General features: G+C 39.9%; 2 protein-coding genes across 2 annotated transcripts; one reads left to right on the forward strand and one right to left on the reverse strand.

The window, feature by feature from the left end:
• The first annotated feature begins 3542 nt into the window (after positions 1-3542).
• On the forward strand, positions 3543-9653 carry eif2b4 (eukaryotic translation initiation factor 2B, subunit 4 delta). The gene is made up of 13 exons (XM_058379480.1): positions 3543-3662; positions 4150-4187; positions 4287-4461; positions 5651-5854; positions 6026-6108; positions 6682-6773; positions 7582-7696; positions 7872-7948; positions 8082-8184; positions 8597-8724; positions 8824-9004; positions 9079-9259; positions 9354-9653. Exons 1-13 carry the CDS (start codon positions 3641-3643, stop codon positions 9551-9553), a joined length of 1599 nt encoding a protein of 532 aa, XP_058235463.1. The 5' UTR covers positions 3543-3640; the 3' UTR covers positions 9554-9653.
• Positions 9654-10278: 625 nt separating this feature from the next.
• atraid (all-trans retinoic acid-induced differentiation factor) lies at positions 10279-13831 on the reverse strand. Its single transcript, XM_058379481.1, has 7 exons — positions 13696-13831; positions 13471-13589; positions 13321-13389; positions 11750-11821; positions 11548-11669; positions 11366-11466; positions 10279-11235 (listed from the first exon to the last, which is right to left on the reverse strand). The coding sequence occupies exons 1-7, from the start codon at positions 13798-13800 to the stop codon at positions 11131-11133; spliced, it is 693 nt and encodes a 230-aa protein (XP_058235464.1). The 5' UTR covers positions 13801-13831; the 3' UTR covers positions 10279-11130.
• Between the last annotated feature and the right edge of the window lie 187 nt (positions 13832-14018).

Here is a 14018-nt window from a genome sequence, read left to right on the forward strand (position 1 = left end):
GGATATGTTGTCTGTGCAGAGAAGAAAATCCAGTTGTTGCCCCTCTGTGAAGACATGCTTCCTTATATCCCCATATGAATAATCCAATTATGGAATGTAAGGAAGTGTGTGGTTTCAGAGGGAATTTATCACCAGGAAAAGAAAAAAAAAACTAAAGCATTATTTGTTGTATTATTTTTTGAATCTGAAAAGATTCAAACTACATCTGTGTCACTGTTGTGAAAAATATAGTTGCAGAGCTAATAGACAAACTCTATACAGTGGACAGCAGGAGAGGCGCTAATACTGTTGTTTATGTGGTTGCTTGGCCAAAGGCACGCACTGAGGGCTCATCACTGTCTGCTCTAGCTGTCTCACTGAGCAGACAGAACGAACAGCTGTTCTAATCTTTCTGTCTTGCCAGCACTCTAACCTTAAAAGGCCTTTCCTCTATGTGGAGCCAGTATCCATATACTGCTCTCTTCTTATATTTACCATTTACCTTTTTATAATTGGTGCACCTTCACACAAAGTAATGTACTAAACTGCACAAACAGTGAGTTACCAACAATACAAGAAGCATAAAGATATCAAAACAAACACGGACAGATACATCTGAGAAGTGACACTATAGTGAAATACTGGTCACAACTAGGAATAATACAGCTTCAAGGAAGGCTTGCAATAGAAACATTGATGTGTGACTTTAACCATGATCGCAAAGAATTTTAAAATGTAAGATGTTCAGATTGTATCTAGTGGCTTTGTGTAAATTCTAATTTTATTTATTTTTTCTCTCTCAACAGGTAAAGAGTCATTAAAGAGGATGAAAATGCAGTGCCCTAGTACTCTAGTACTAATACCAGCTTTATTCTCTTGTTATTCCCTTATGAATCAACACACCTTGCTGTGGCTGGTCAAATGGAACCAAGTCAGGTGTTTCTGTGAGGTTTGGTCCCCTTCAACCAGCTACTGCGCTGTGAATTCAGCCAGCAATTCAGGTTATTATCAAATAAAAAACTGGCCATTTAAACCAAACAAAATATTTCTTAAATTAGTCATAAATAATAAAGAATGCTTAAAATTTTTTTTAATGCTATCTATTTTTTTCTAATAAAATAATATGCATTGTTTTTTTATATATTTTTATATCAGTATGTTTATATTATGTACAGTTATAACTGAATAAATTGCTGAATGGTTAATGAATCTTGTGATTCATCCATTATTATTTGAACATTTTATATTTTTTTACATTGCATTTTAAAATTTCACTTTAAATAAAGGAATTGCAAGAACAAATATAATTTTAGGGCTAACTCTGATGCTGAGCAAAATTTTAACTCAACATGTTCCTGTTAAAGCAAAAGGGTCAGGAGTCTATCGTAGTAAAACAACGAATATTTAATGTAACGTCACAACAAGCACATGGCTATTTGTATTCCAACATGTTTCCCCAAATACATTTAATAATTACTGTAATGTTAAACATATTCTTACATCATAAAATCCCAGCTGGTAATTCCGCGTTTGGCTTATTATACATCTACAGTGATGGACTAATGAGTCACTGTATGTGCCGGGTATTGTAGTATTGTTTTGGTGTTGCTGTGCTGTTTTTCCAATGTAAAATGTGGACTGCTCTAAGTAACCACTGAAGAGAGAGCCTGTGGATAAAGCTGTAGAGGATACTCAGTTTGGAGAAACTTTATGTCTCCAGGCTGCTGAGATGCTTTTCTCCTGCACCAGACCTTATCAAATGTGCTATTGTTACCCTATTAGTGTTGATGTTTGTCTTCTGTTAATGTACAAATTGTTCAGTAAAGTAGATTAACTAAGCCTGTGTCCTTTCCTTGTGTTACTCACTATCCATATAGTGATGTCAAATGTTTCTGGATGCCATTACTGTTCATGGTCATTTTTTCAGGGTTTTTGTTTTGTTTTGTTTTGTTTAGAAAGGAAATTAGGTAAACGTTTTGTTGTTTATTTAGAAATGTTATCATTGGTAAGCTTAAGCTGAATTCTCCTAACAGTCAGAAGAGCTTTATGTTCTTTATTTTGACCTCATCCCCTCCTGAAGTCCATTTGAAGCTTAATGTTTTGTGTTGAACTTGCAAATAAATGGCTTTTGCTTTTCTAGAAATCTGTGAGTTTATTAAGTGCAGGAACAAGAGAGGAAAGATTTTTTATTATTATTATTGTTTCTTTCCTTGTTATTCCTTCCCCAGTCCTATTCTGCTGGGTGATGTAATCGTCCCTCTCTTTATTTATGGTCATTATACATATTGGTAGTGACCACAAGAACAAGGCTATATGATGGAAATAATTCTTCTGCATGGTTGCTAGGCTTACTCTGTGTGATAGGCTTGAAAGAAGATATCTAATGCAGTTTGACTGGTTTGACTCCTGTTACGAGGTGTATCAGACACATCCCATTGGACTGACTGACCCTGTGGTTTCCTTGGAGCAGATGGAGTAGGTGGGTGGGGTTAGAGAAATCGGGGCTGACAATCAGCATGTTGCAATGTATTTTTATTTTTTGTTCCATCAAACTTTTTTCTTTCTTTTTTTCTCCTTCTCAAATTAAGAACTAGGGGGATGTAGTAGCTTAGTGGTTAAGGTGCTGGACTTCTGATTGGAAGGTTGTGAGTTTAAATCCCAGATCTACTAAGCTGCCACTACTGGGCCCCTGATCAATGCCTTTAATCATTAAATGCTCAGTTGTATAAAATGAGATAAATTGTTAGTCACTCTAGATAACGGCGTCTGCCAAATGCAAAATGTTACTGAAGTGAAGTGTTAACCCTAACACTATGAGCTTATGAATATGAAATGGTAGATATTAAAACAGTGGTTAAAGGCATCCCTGTAACTGTAAGATAAATACCATGAGCCCTATCAGCTATTTCATTATCACACACACACACACACACACACACAGTATACAGCTCTGGAAAAAATAAAAGACCACTGCAAAATAATCAGTTTCTAATGTGTTTTTCTTACAGGTTCATGTATTGGTGAGATGAACAGTTTTGTTTCAGTTTTTGTGAACTGCTGAAAATATTTCTCCTAAGTTCAAAATATAACTCTTGTTATTTAGAGTGTATATTTAAAGGAAATGACAACACATCAAAATAACCCAAGATCATGCAGTATTTGCAGAGCTTTAATAACTCAAATAAAACAAAATGCAAATAATCTGTAAACAATTTGTGTTAATGCTTTGGCTAGATAACATTAAGAAATCAGTATTTGGTGGAATAACCCTCATTTGCATGCGTTTTGGCTCCATGCTCTCCACATTGCTGCTGGGTAACTTTATACCACTCTTTTTGCAAAAAAGCAAACAGCTCAGCTTTACTTGATGGTTTGTGACCATCCATCTTCCTCTTGATGACATTCCAGAGGTTTTCAATAGGCTTCAAATCTGGAGATTGGGCAGTGGTCTCTTATTATTTTCCAGAGCTTGTGGAGTGGTAGCCATTGTGCGCGTGCCTGTGGGTGCGCATGTACGTGCGCTGTGCGTGTGTGTGTGCGCGCGCGCGCTCTGCTCGTCAGGGCGCATGTCTCACCTCCGCCCTCCAGTCGCTAGAGGCAGTATGGGGTAGTTTGGAAGGTTTTTAGCGGCTCTTCATCCTGATGTTCGCAAACTGGAAACATGGCAGACTCAGAGGGAAAAGGTGAGACCCAGCAGAGTGACAGCAGCAACCATGCTGCAGGTTACACGAACAAAGCTCTCGTCTTAATGTCGTATGCATTTAATTGAACCGACATTAAAAATTCACCTGTGTTGTTTTCCTTTACACTGAAAGTCAGGCTTTTGCTTCAGTTAGCTTGTTAAGTGTGACTCAGCTAACGCTAAGTGCAGTGAAAAATTGCATCATGTTTCGCCTGTTATCTCCCTCTCTCACTAGTATTGAAATTTGTGGTCGCGTTTAGTGAATAACTGAATATACTTTTATTATTGTGGCAGGGAAAAGGTCGGAAGTTATTTCCTGTTTTTTTTTTGTCTTGTAACAGCTTGGCGCTATGGGTCATGCTTTCTGCTTTAATAATCGTTGACTTATTTATCATCTAAATCGTCATCGATTTATTTATTTATTTATTTATTTATTTATTTAAATTAAGCTAAAATAGTCTGATGATAAAGTCTCTCTTTTTTTGCAGATGGAGATGGGAAGTTAGAGGGGATTGCACGAGCGAAGGTGAGTCTCCATTCTAGTTCATGAAGGATGCAAGTCACATTACAGATGCACTCCTAAAACCTTGTTATTGTGTCTTGACCTTTTGCCTGTCCTCTCCAGAGTGAAGGTCGAGAACTGACTAAAGAAGAGAAGCAGCGTTTGCGTAAAGAGAAGAAACAGCAGAAGAAAGGCAAAAAAGATGACAAGGGTCCAGCAGATAAAGGGATGGATAAAGAAAAAAAAGCAGCTCCTTCCGCTGCTCAGCAGCCAGTTACACAGAGTCCAGCACAGAAAGGTATCGAGTTGTCTTGATTTGTCACATATACATTACCGCACAGTGAAATTTTTTTTCTTCGCCTTGGATGGTTGGGGTCATAGCGCAGGGTCAGCTATGATATGGCACCCCTGGAGCCGGGTCCTTGCTCAAGGGCCCAATGGTGGCAGCTTGGCAGTGTTGGGGCTTGAACCCCAATCCTCTGGTCAACGACTCAGAGCCTTAACCAGTTGAGCTACCACTGCTTGTATGCAACATGGAGCCAGACCTCTTCGAGCAGCAGTTTACAATGACCAGTCAGAGCAATGACCAGTCTTTGAGGTATCTCTAGCTGTTAAGAGTAGAGAACGGTGCATTGAGATGGCAATGAGTTGAAATGACATGCAGTAATCAAGTTGATTGCGTAGTTCATACAGACTTCTTTTTTAAAACCACAAACCAGCAAATCAACAGAATATGATATGAGCACGTGACTGTGCTAGTTAATACACACATGTGGATGCTGCTCATTTGCTCTTCAAAAATTAAATAAATTTAAACGAAACGAAACAGCCTTTATTTGTCACATATACATTACAGCACAGTGAAATTCTTTCTTCGCATATCCCATCCTTGGAGGTTGGGGTCAGAGCGCAGGGTCAGCCATGATACGGCGCCCCTGGAGCAGAGAGGGTTAAGGGCCTTGCTCAAGGGCCCAACAGTGGCAACTTGGCGGTGCTGGGGCTTGAACCCCTGATCTTCCGGTCAACGACCCAGAGCCTTAACCACTTGAGCCACCACTCAACCATAAAGCAAGTGGCACAATATATTATGTAAACATAAATGCTATTTCAGACACCAAGTGTCGTTCTCAGCGTGCAGCAAAACTTAAGTGTAATGTATGATTTCACTTTAACAGACAGGCTAAATCGAAAACACACCACTTATACACCTATAGAGTTATATAAGTGGAAGTTATATTGCTGAAAAATCTTCGAGATTATTTGATTTATGGTGATGCAGCTGTTGATGCAAATGCTGCAGTACCAGGCTTTTGCTTACCTGATTTCTGTATCATTTTTTTAATGATCAGAAACAGTAAAACGTAAGTTATCTAGATCTAAGATATAACATAGTAAGTTATCTATGCACAGTAACAGAAGAGTCTTTATATACTTGCATTGTGTATGCTGTTTTACTCATGTGCTCCTGCCTGTCTCTGGTCTTGTAGTGCCATCAGCCGTTGCTGCTCCTGTCAGCGTACCTACATCAGAGAGCTCTACGTCTGCAGACAAGCCGGCTAAAAGTAAAGCAGAGCTGAAGGCAGAGCGAAGGGCACGTCAGGAAGCAGATCGCACTTCAAAACAGGCTAAGAAAGAGCCGGGTACCACCTCCACAAGCAAGCCTAAAGCTCCACAGAGTGATCTTCAGTCAGGTAACATGGTCACTGTGAACAGGTCCTAAATATGCATGTGTGTTGATTAAATTGTACTGTACAATCTAATGAGATCCTTTTATAGAGCTCCTGCATTGATCCTTCATTCTATGATGCAGCAAATTTAAAACATTTTATTATGTCTGAGATATAATTACCTTTTCTGCTCAGTGGTGAAACGATTACCAGAACACATCCAAGTAGATGATCCTGCAGTGGTGAGAAAGCTGGCCAAGAAGCTTGAGAGACAACAGGTCAGGAGGTTTTCATAAATGTGCTATTTCTGGGTGTTGACTTCTTCCTCCCCTACTGATCATGTAGATACAACCTCACGCTTACTTCAGCTGCTTTACTTCCCATTTCTTACAGAGGTCAGGGCAGGGGACCCGCATAAATATGTCTCAAGTCAAGGTCTGGCCCCGTACTGTGTGTGCAGTGGAATAGTGGTTTTTTTGTTAGTTAGTTTGTGTTTTTTGCTTCTTAAATGTTTATTTTGTCAGTGCACATGACTAGAGATGGGAAAGGATAGACAGGATGGCACTGACATGTGAAAGCATCACTTGTGTGACTTGTAGGCTGTTTGATTGTGTGTTTTGGTGCTATGTAGGCTAGTTGGGTTTCATTTTGTAATGTAGTAGACTTTAGTGTCTCATCTGTTTGGTTATGTACATGCTTGCTCTGCCTATTAAACCTACCGTTTCATTGCTGGAAGACAGCAGCACTGATCCTAAAGAGAAAAGAATATCCTCTGCCCAGTAACAGAGCTGACTGTTGTCTTCACTGAGCTGCAGGCTGAAAGAGTTCATATCTGTTGTTTATTCTTACAGATTCCTCTGAGGTCGGAGTACGGCTACAAAGTCAGCCTGTTCTCCCATCTGCACCAGTACAGCCGCAAAGCCCCTCTCACACAACAAATCAGGTACTGCACCAATCCCGCAATAAATACATAGTCCTGTAAATAGTTTAAAATAGCTTTTGAGGTCAGTAAAATCTGGGGAATTGGCTTTTTTTTCTTGTTGTTGATCCTAAAAGGTGTGTGATTAAACAAAGCTTGTACTGAATAATGAGAAGAATGCAAGTTAAATATAGCACCAGGTTATGTAAATTTTCACAATGAACAAATATTAATGAGAGAATTCCTCCTCTATATTTCCAATCCCCTGAACAGCTTTCAGATACTTGTACTTGTAGCCTTCTACCTAGTAGTACATCAACTCCCACACCCCAGTTTTTCTGAAATTTGCCAAATTGCTTGGACACTTTTTGTGACATTATGTTTTAACTCGGATGTCACACACTCTCTGATTCGTCAAGGGATTTTTGTATGTCTCTTTTTAGAACTACTCCAGACCATGTATATGAAGAAACCCTTAGTAGTAGTAGTAGTAGTAGTAGTAGTATTGATTATGAGGCACTCCTATCCCCCTTACAGACCTGGCAAGCTTTACGTATTTAGTGTAGGATTTTAACATTCGCTCACGCTGCTACAAGTTATCAACAGGGCAAAATTCTTCAGTATTGTAGTTCAGTTCCAGTGCATGCCATATGTTTTGAATTACTGTTTTGGTACAGGATGCACCCATGTTTTTTATTATTTTGTGTTTTTAATCAACCAAGCGGTGCTTGAAAAGTCCTGGATTTTGATCTCGCATCTGTATCTCATGTCAGTGGTATGACCTCTGCTGAGGAACATGTGTTAATAATAGGTTAATATTATTATATTTCAGCATCCCTGCCACAGTAATCCACCCCTCCATAGTCCGGTTGGGCCTGCAGTACTCACAGGGCATCATAGCCGGCTCGAATGCTCGCTCTGTGGCTTTGTTACATGCCTTTAAACAGGTATGATGTCCACTTCAACCTTTTCATGTCCTGGTGTGACCTTGTAGAAACTTCTCACTGTAAAGCTTTTCAGTCATAATGATTACTGAATCTTTTACAGCAATACATCTAGGCAATAGGAATTTGCTTACAGACTTGACAATTCTGGTATAATAGTATAATGATAATGTTACAGGTGATTCAAGACTACAGCACTCCTCCCAATGAAGAGCTGTCCAGGGACCTAGTAAATAAACTGAAGCCCTACATCAGGTAACATTAATAGTGCATTGATGATGTAAAGTGTCTCAGTATGTTTCATACTTCATTCAAACATAACCAGATGTTTAGAATAACACAAAGTTGGTTGCTTGATCTTGATGGAGGCTTTTGTCTTTCCCTACAGTTTCCTCAATCAATGTCGCCCCCTCTCTGCAAGCATGGGTAATGCAATCAAATACATCAAGAAAGAAATCTCCAATATTCCAAATCAGTGCAAGGAGGAGGAGGTGAGAAATATTATTAAAGGATGACTTGGCTATTCTGAAACTGTGCATTAGAGATTTTTTTTTTTGGTAGCTTGGTTAGATGTTTAATCTACTCTGGCATTACTAGTGCTTGGCTGTCTGAGCACTTATCTGAATGGTATTCCCATTATGTCTGTTTCACTGTGGGATGAAACAAACAGCCTTGCACTCACTGTGTGAAGAAATCCCACTTGGTCAGTGAACTAACAATTAAACATCTTTAGGATAACTAACTCTTTTACAGTTGTGTTTTTTTTGATGGCCCATCAATTAGCTTTCCGTATCTTTGCAGAAGCTGACATGCATGGTTAAAAAGTAAAAGAAAAAGGTGCTTTTTTTTTTTCTTTTTTTTTGCCAAAATTCATGTGCTTTTTACTTTTTTCCCCCTCTATAGGCTAAGAAGAAACTATTGTCATGTATTGACAACTATGTAAATGAGAAGATCAAGCTGGCTGCTGAAGCCATCTCTAAATGCGCAAGTGAAAAGATTAGTGATGGTGATGTCATTCTAGTTTATGGATGGTAAGAGAACCAACATCTGCCTCCCTATGTTTTTATTTTAAAATGGACTTAGCTGATTGTGGAGGAAAAAATGTGCATCATGGTTTTTTTCCCCCCCAGCTCCTCACTTGTTAATTATATCCTGTGTGAGGCATTTGAGAAACTCCAGAGGAAGTTTCGAGTCATCGTGGTGGACAGTCGGCCCAGACTGGAGGGCAGGGAAGCACTGAGGCGTTTGGTGAAGAGAGGCATTCGCTGTACCTATGTGCTCATTTCTGCCCTCTCCTACATTCTGCCTGAGGCATGTAACATCACTCCAGTGTTTTATTGCACTTAGTACACAAAGATCATGCTTACAATTACATTCACCCACAGGTTTCCAAGGTGTTTCTTGGAGCCCATGCCCTTCTGGCTAACGGATACGTCATGTCACGAGTAGGAACATCCCAAATAGCCCTTGTAGCCAAGGCGTACAATGTGCCTGTGCTGGTCTGCTGTGAGACCTACAAGTTCTGTGAACGAGTGCAGACTGACTCCTTTGTATCTAATGAGCTGGGTAATTATATTCAACTCTTCAGTTAACATCATATAATCAGTTGAGCCGGTAAGTTGTGTGTTTGACTGAGTCTTTTTTTTTTTTTCCTTCCTAGATGACCCCGATGACCTGATCGTGACACGGAAGGGAAAGACCCAGCTGGAGAACTGGCAGAGTGTGAAATTGCTGGGCTTGCTGAACTTGGTTTATGATGTTACTCCGCCAGACTTTGTTGACTTGGTGATCACCGAGCTAGGCATGATCCCCTGTACCTCCGTGCCTGTAGTGCTACGAGTGAAGAGTGTGGATCAGTGATGATCAGGCTTCCCTCTTGCATCTGTGTATTCACAAGCCTGCACACACTGCACATCTGGCATAGAATAAACCTTTATCTAAAATGCCATTTCATTTTTAATCAACGCTGTTCTGTCTTTTTTCCATTATCTTTGACAGGACATCATTTGCAGCACTTAGGAGTTTCTGTACTTGTACAGTTTCTGCAGTTCATTCAGAGGTTCAGTTTGTGTGTTGGAGCATATTTCATAAGTCTATTAACGTAGAATAAAATTATGTAAAGCAGTTTGTGGAATCTAAATAACCTGGGGCTTTCTGTTTTCCCACTCATTAAACTAGTGGAAACAGGCCACTGAATTCATTAGTACAATGAATCATGGATCAACTTTAAGCCTGAAAAGTGAGTTCCATCCTAAGGTGATAGAAAGGTTTGTGAAGGATGAAATCATGCTGTATTCTATGTTAATGACCAGAGTTGGAAGCTGTAGTGTATCGCTCAGGCCCTGCAAGGCTCTGGATTTAAGTAAACTTATTTCAAATCTTTCTTACGTGAAGTGTGTGTATATATATATGTCTTTCTAATTGTGTTACCTGGAATGGAATTCAATTCTGTTAGTTAAACGTTTCAATTATTACGCTGCATACGTGATACAGGGCTTCTTATGAATGTAATTGCACTTATTTATACTGGCTGGGAAAGAGTAAAGACGAAGTAGGCGTGAACGTTAGTTTTATCATTTCTTACAGCATTTATTTTTTAATCATGGCATTTGCCCTTTGTATATTTCATATCTTGATAATAACAGATATTACTTGTGAGGACACGTATAATGCCAGATGCATACAACACAATTTACTGGATTAAAAAAAAAAAAAAAAAGTGATTCCTGTTATTCATAAATGTACATTTTAAGTTTTAGTCTGTCTTTTTGATGCTTGTGATGCATATTGTAAAGTTCAATGTGAACATATTTGGCAACAGCAAAATAGTCATTATTTTGCTGCGATAACATATACAGAGTAAAATGGATTCATGTATGTAGTTCACAACAATCAAAAACCACAACAAATGACATCTCAAATCTCAAATAATGTCAGTCATGCAGGTTTTGTAGCATTAAGTTTAGACTGTAGCCGCCTTTTTTTTTTTTTTTTTTTTAAATACAGAATTGACCTATGAAGGAGACCATCTCTAATCTTGACGCACCACTTGCCACATGCACATTATACCATTCTAGCAACTGGTCCTCAACAGCTGTTCATTTGCAGTGATAAAGTTATTTTGGCTTAAAATATTTGACCACAATTTACGAGATGGCACAGCATAAACCTGCTATTCAAAAAGGAAGTACCTCACAGTGTTAAGTGTATCTGTATAATCATGCAGGTTATTACAGTGTCTGTTATTTGTCTAGAACTGGCAACTCTGAGCACCATCTAAAAAAATGTAGAATTGAATTTCCTCATGTACTTAGAGTCTGTTTTGTTTTTTTTCTTCTTCCTGAAACAGATCAATCTTTTCTTTTCAGACATTTTATCACTAACACAGTGCATTTCAATGTGTTCAGTGTTTCCTACAGCTTTCTACCAGTGGCCACTCAGGTGCCTTTTATTTTTCGCCGTTGAGTGATCCATAGTAACAGTGAAACAACAACTGTGGACCCACCTAATGTTGCCATGACTTCCAGCATTGGAAAATTGCCCTGCAGTTCAGAGAAGAAACATCATTAACACAGTCTGCCTAATTTTTCCTTCAATCTTATATATGTATATGTATATATCAGTGATTTGGTGTTTGTGGTACATATAGACTACCTTTATGCTGAAACTCACCTCTCTTAGGCACTTGTATCCATGGAAGTTCTGAGCACAGCTGCACTGAAAGAATCCCGGTCCGTATGGCATGCAGACTGAGTTCTCAGGACAATCCAAGGCTAAGGTTAAAATGGCATTTGTGAGAAAAAAACCCTCTCAAAACTAAACAGCAGTAATGGTATTAATGTTCCTTGACTTACAAATCTGCCCCGTTAGATTGCAGGCATTCCTCTGTCCTTCACAGAACCGCGTATCATGGTTAATGTCGACTCTGTCCCATGATGTGTTGCCACCAGGACAGTCCAGTTTTATGGGTAGTATGCTGAGTGAAAGACAATGTTAGATTAAATGCATCTAGTTGTGGTCTGAAATGGAAAGTGGTTATACAAATCCTTTACTTACAGGTAGCTGAGATGATTAAAACCTTGGAATATAAAATCACTCATATTGGAAACAGGGTTGCTCGAGAGGTCTCTGTGAAAAATAAAAAAGGTATTTAATTGAATGTAAGGCTTATATGGTACACAAACCGATCAGGCATAACATTATGAGCATTGCCAGATCTCCTCATCGTGGCACCTGTTAGTGGGTGGGATATATTAGGCAGCAAGTGAACATTTTATCCTCACAGTTGATGTGTTAGAAGCAGGAAAAATGGGCAAGCGTAAGGATTTGAGCGAGTTTGACAAGGGCCAAATTGTGATGGCTAGACGACTGGATCAGGGCATCTCCAAAACTGCAGCTCTTGTGGGGTGTTCCTGGTCTGCAGTGGTCAGTATCTATCAAAAGTGGTCTAAGGAAGGAACAGTGGTGAACCGGTGACAGGGTCATGGATGGCCAAGGCTCACTGATTCACGTGGGGCGCGAAGGCTGGCCCGTGTGATCCGATCCAATAGACGAGCTACTGTTGCTCAAATTGCTGAAGAAGTTAATGCTGGTTCTGATAGAAAGGTGTCAGAATACACAGCAAATCACAGTTTGTTGCATTTGGGGCTGCATAGCTGCAAATTTATTCCATTTATTTGTGCTTGGCCCAGAGTCACTAATAACTCTGATTTATTTTTGTAAGTCTGACCTGTTCTTTCTTTCGTTTGTTTTGAGAAACAATACTTAGCAGGATTTGTGAGGATTTGCAGATTTCCATCATTTCTGCAAGGCTTTCCTGAATCCTGAGAACGTCCTGCGTAGATGGAGTCTTAATACTCAACACTGCAGCATTTGTTCTGTCTGAATGTTGAATATTAGACTCTCATGCCCCGACATGAATAATTCCTCTGCTTCTGTCATGTGACATTGTTTCCCTTCTGTAGTCTGTTACTCAATCAAACACGTTTTCTTCTCTCACTCTGTACATCAGCGGAAAGGGCTCCCTGCTGAGCAGATATTAGAATAATATTCTCATTACAGCAGTAACACTGACAAGTGTGTGTGTGTGTGTTTGTTTGTGTTTCCCTGATATCAGCTGGAGCAGTGGTGCTACTGAGTTAAAAGTCCACCAATCAACAATATCTGGCCAACAGCGGTGCTGTGATAAGTAACAGGGCTCATCAACACACATACTCCCATGTCTGCCGTATATGTAACGACCATGCTTTGAGTGATTCACCATCCTTGAGTGTGTAGGTAGCAGACACACAGTTTGTACCCTGCACAATAGGGCGACGGTGGTTCAAGTGGTTAAGGCTCTGGGTCGTTAACCGGCAGATTGGGGATTCAAGCCCCAGCACCGCCAAGTTGCCACTGTTGGGCCCTTGAGCAAGCCCCTTAACCCTCTCTGCTCCAGGGGTGCTGCATCATGGCTGACCCTGCGCCCTGACCCCAACGTCCAAGGATGGGATATGTGAAGAAAGAATTTCACTGTGCTGTAATGTATATGTGACGAATAAAGGCTAGTTCTTCACCAGAATGAAGCACGGCTGATCGATTACTTTTATGTAGACTCAAATGTTTCATTATTTCTTTTATTTACTTACACGATAACTGCTGCAGAAGCTTCCTGGAGATCCTCCACGTGACTCAGAGAGCAGTTAGATAAATCCAGTCTGAAAGAATAATACATCTTAAATGGGGTGCAAATTCTCAAGTCATATAATTAAAGAGAAGTTGCCGAGCTGTTTATCTACCCCAGAATGTTCTCCTCTTCATCCTGAAAACAGCACCGACCCTCAATCCTGCCTTCAGACAGGCAGAACCTCCACACAGCACTGTGGTTCTGTACAGCTCCTTCACACATGTGGCATAACTACAGGAATCAGACACCAACTGGTAAGTCGATCCTAATCGCTTTTTCTCTTACAATCAACCAGAAAACATACACAAATCACGGCGATTTATCTTTATAGTCATACCTGAGCATCAGTGGGCTGGCCGTCGACGGAGACACTGGATAAAATAAATAAAACGCAAAATAAATAAACAACAGAGAACGTAAAAACGCTGACCCCAGCTGTCATTTTCCCCCCCAACACTGCTCACATGACCACATGTCACGTGGCGTTTACATTCACGACAACCCACTCGGCGCTGCGTTTGCGCAGACGCCACTTTGTTCCGGGTAAACAGAAGTTACAACGATGCGCTGATTTATGATAGAGATCTTACACAATAAACAACAGCATCTTCAGCTCGGAGAGAGCTCTACAATGCTCTCTATGATGATAGAACGAACCGC

The sequence above is a fragment of the Hemibagrus wyckioides genome, linkage group LG25 (genome assembly GCF_019097595.1).
Source record: "Hemibagrus wyckioides isolate EC202008001 linkage group LG25, SWU_Hwy_1.0, whole genome shotgun sequence".
Classification (NCBI taxonomy): Eukaryota; Metazoa; Chordata; class Actinopteri; order Siluriformes; family Bagridae; genus Hemibagrus; species Hemibagrus wyckioides.

Bases quoted from the DNA above. Each gene is read 5' to 3' on its own strand.
- atraid (XM_058379481.1), bottom strand. From the start codon at position 13,800: ATGACAGCTGGGGTCAGCGTTTTTACGTTCTCTGTTGTTTATTTATTT. The intron at 13,390-13,470 runs GTAGATAAACAG...TTATTCTTTCAG, and splicing joins GAAGAGGAGAACATTCTGGG to ACTGGATTTATCTAACTGCT. The intron at 11,467-11,547 runs GTAAGTCAAGGA...TTTTAACCTTAG, and splicing joins CAATCTAACGGGGCAGATTT to CCTTGGATTGTCCTGAGAAC.
- eif2b4 (XM_058379480.1), top strand. From the start codon at position 3,641: ATGGCAGACTCAGAGGGAAAAG. The intron at 7,949-8,081 runs GTAACATTAATA...CTTTCCCTACAG, and splicing joins AAACTGAAGCCCTACATCAG to TTTCCTCAATCAATGTCGCC. The intron at 8,725-8,823 runs GTAAGAGAACCA...TTTCCCCCCCAG, and splicing joins GTCATTCTAGTTTATGGATG to CTCCTCACTTGTTAATTATA.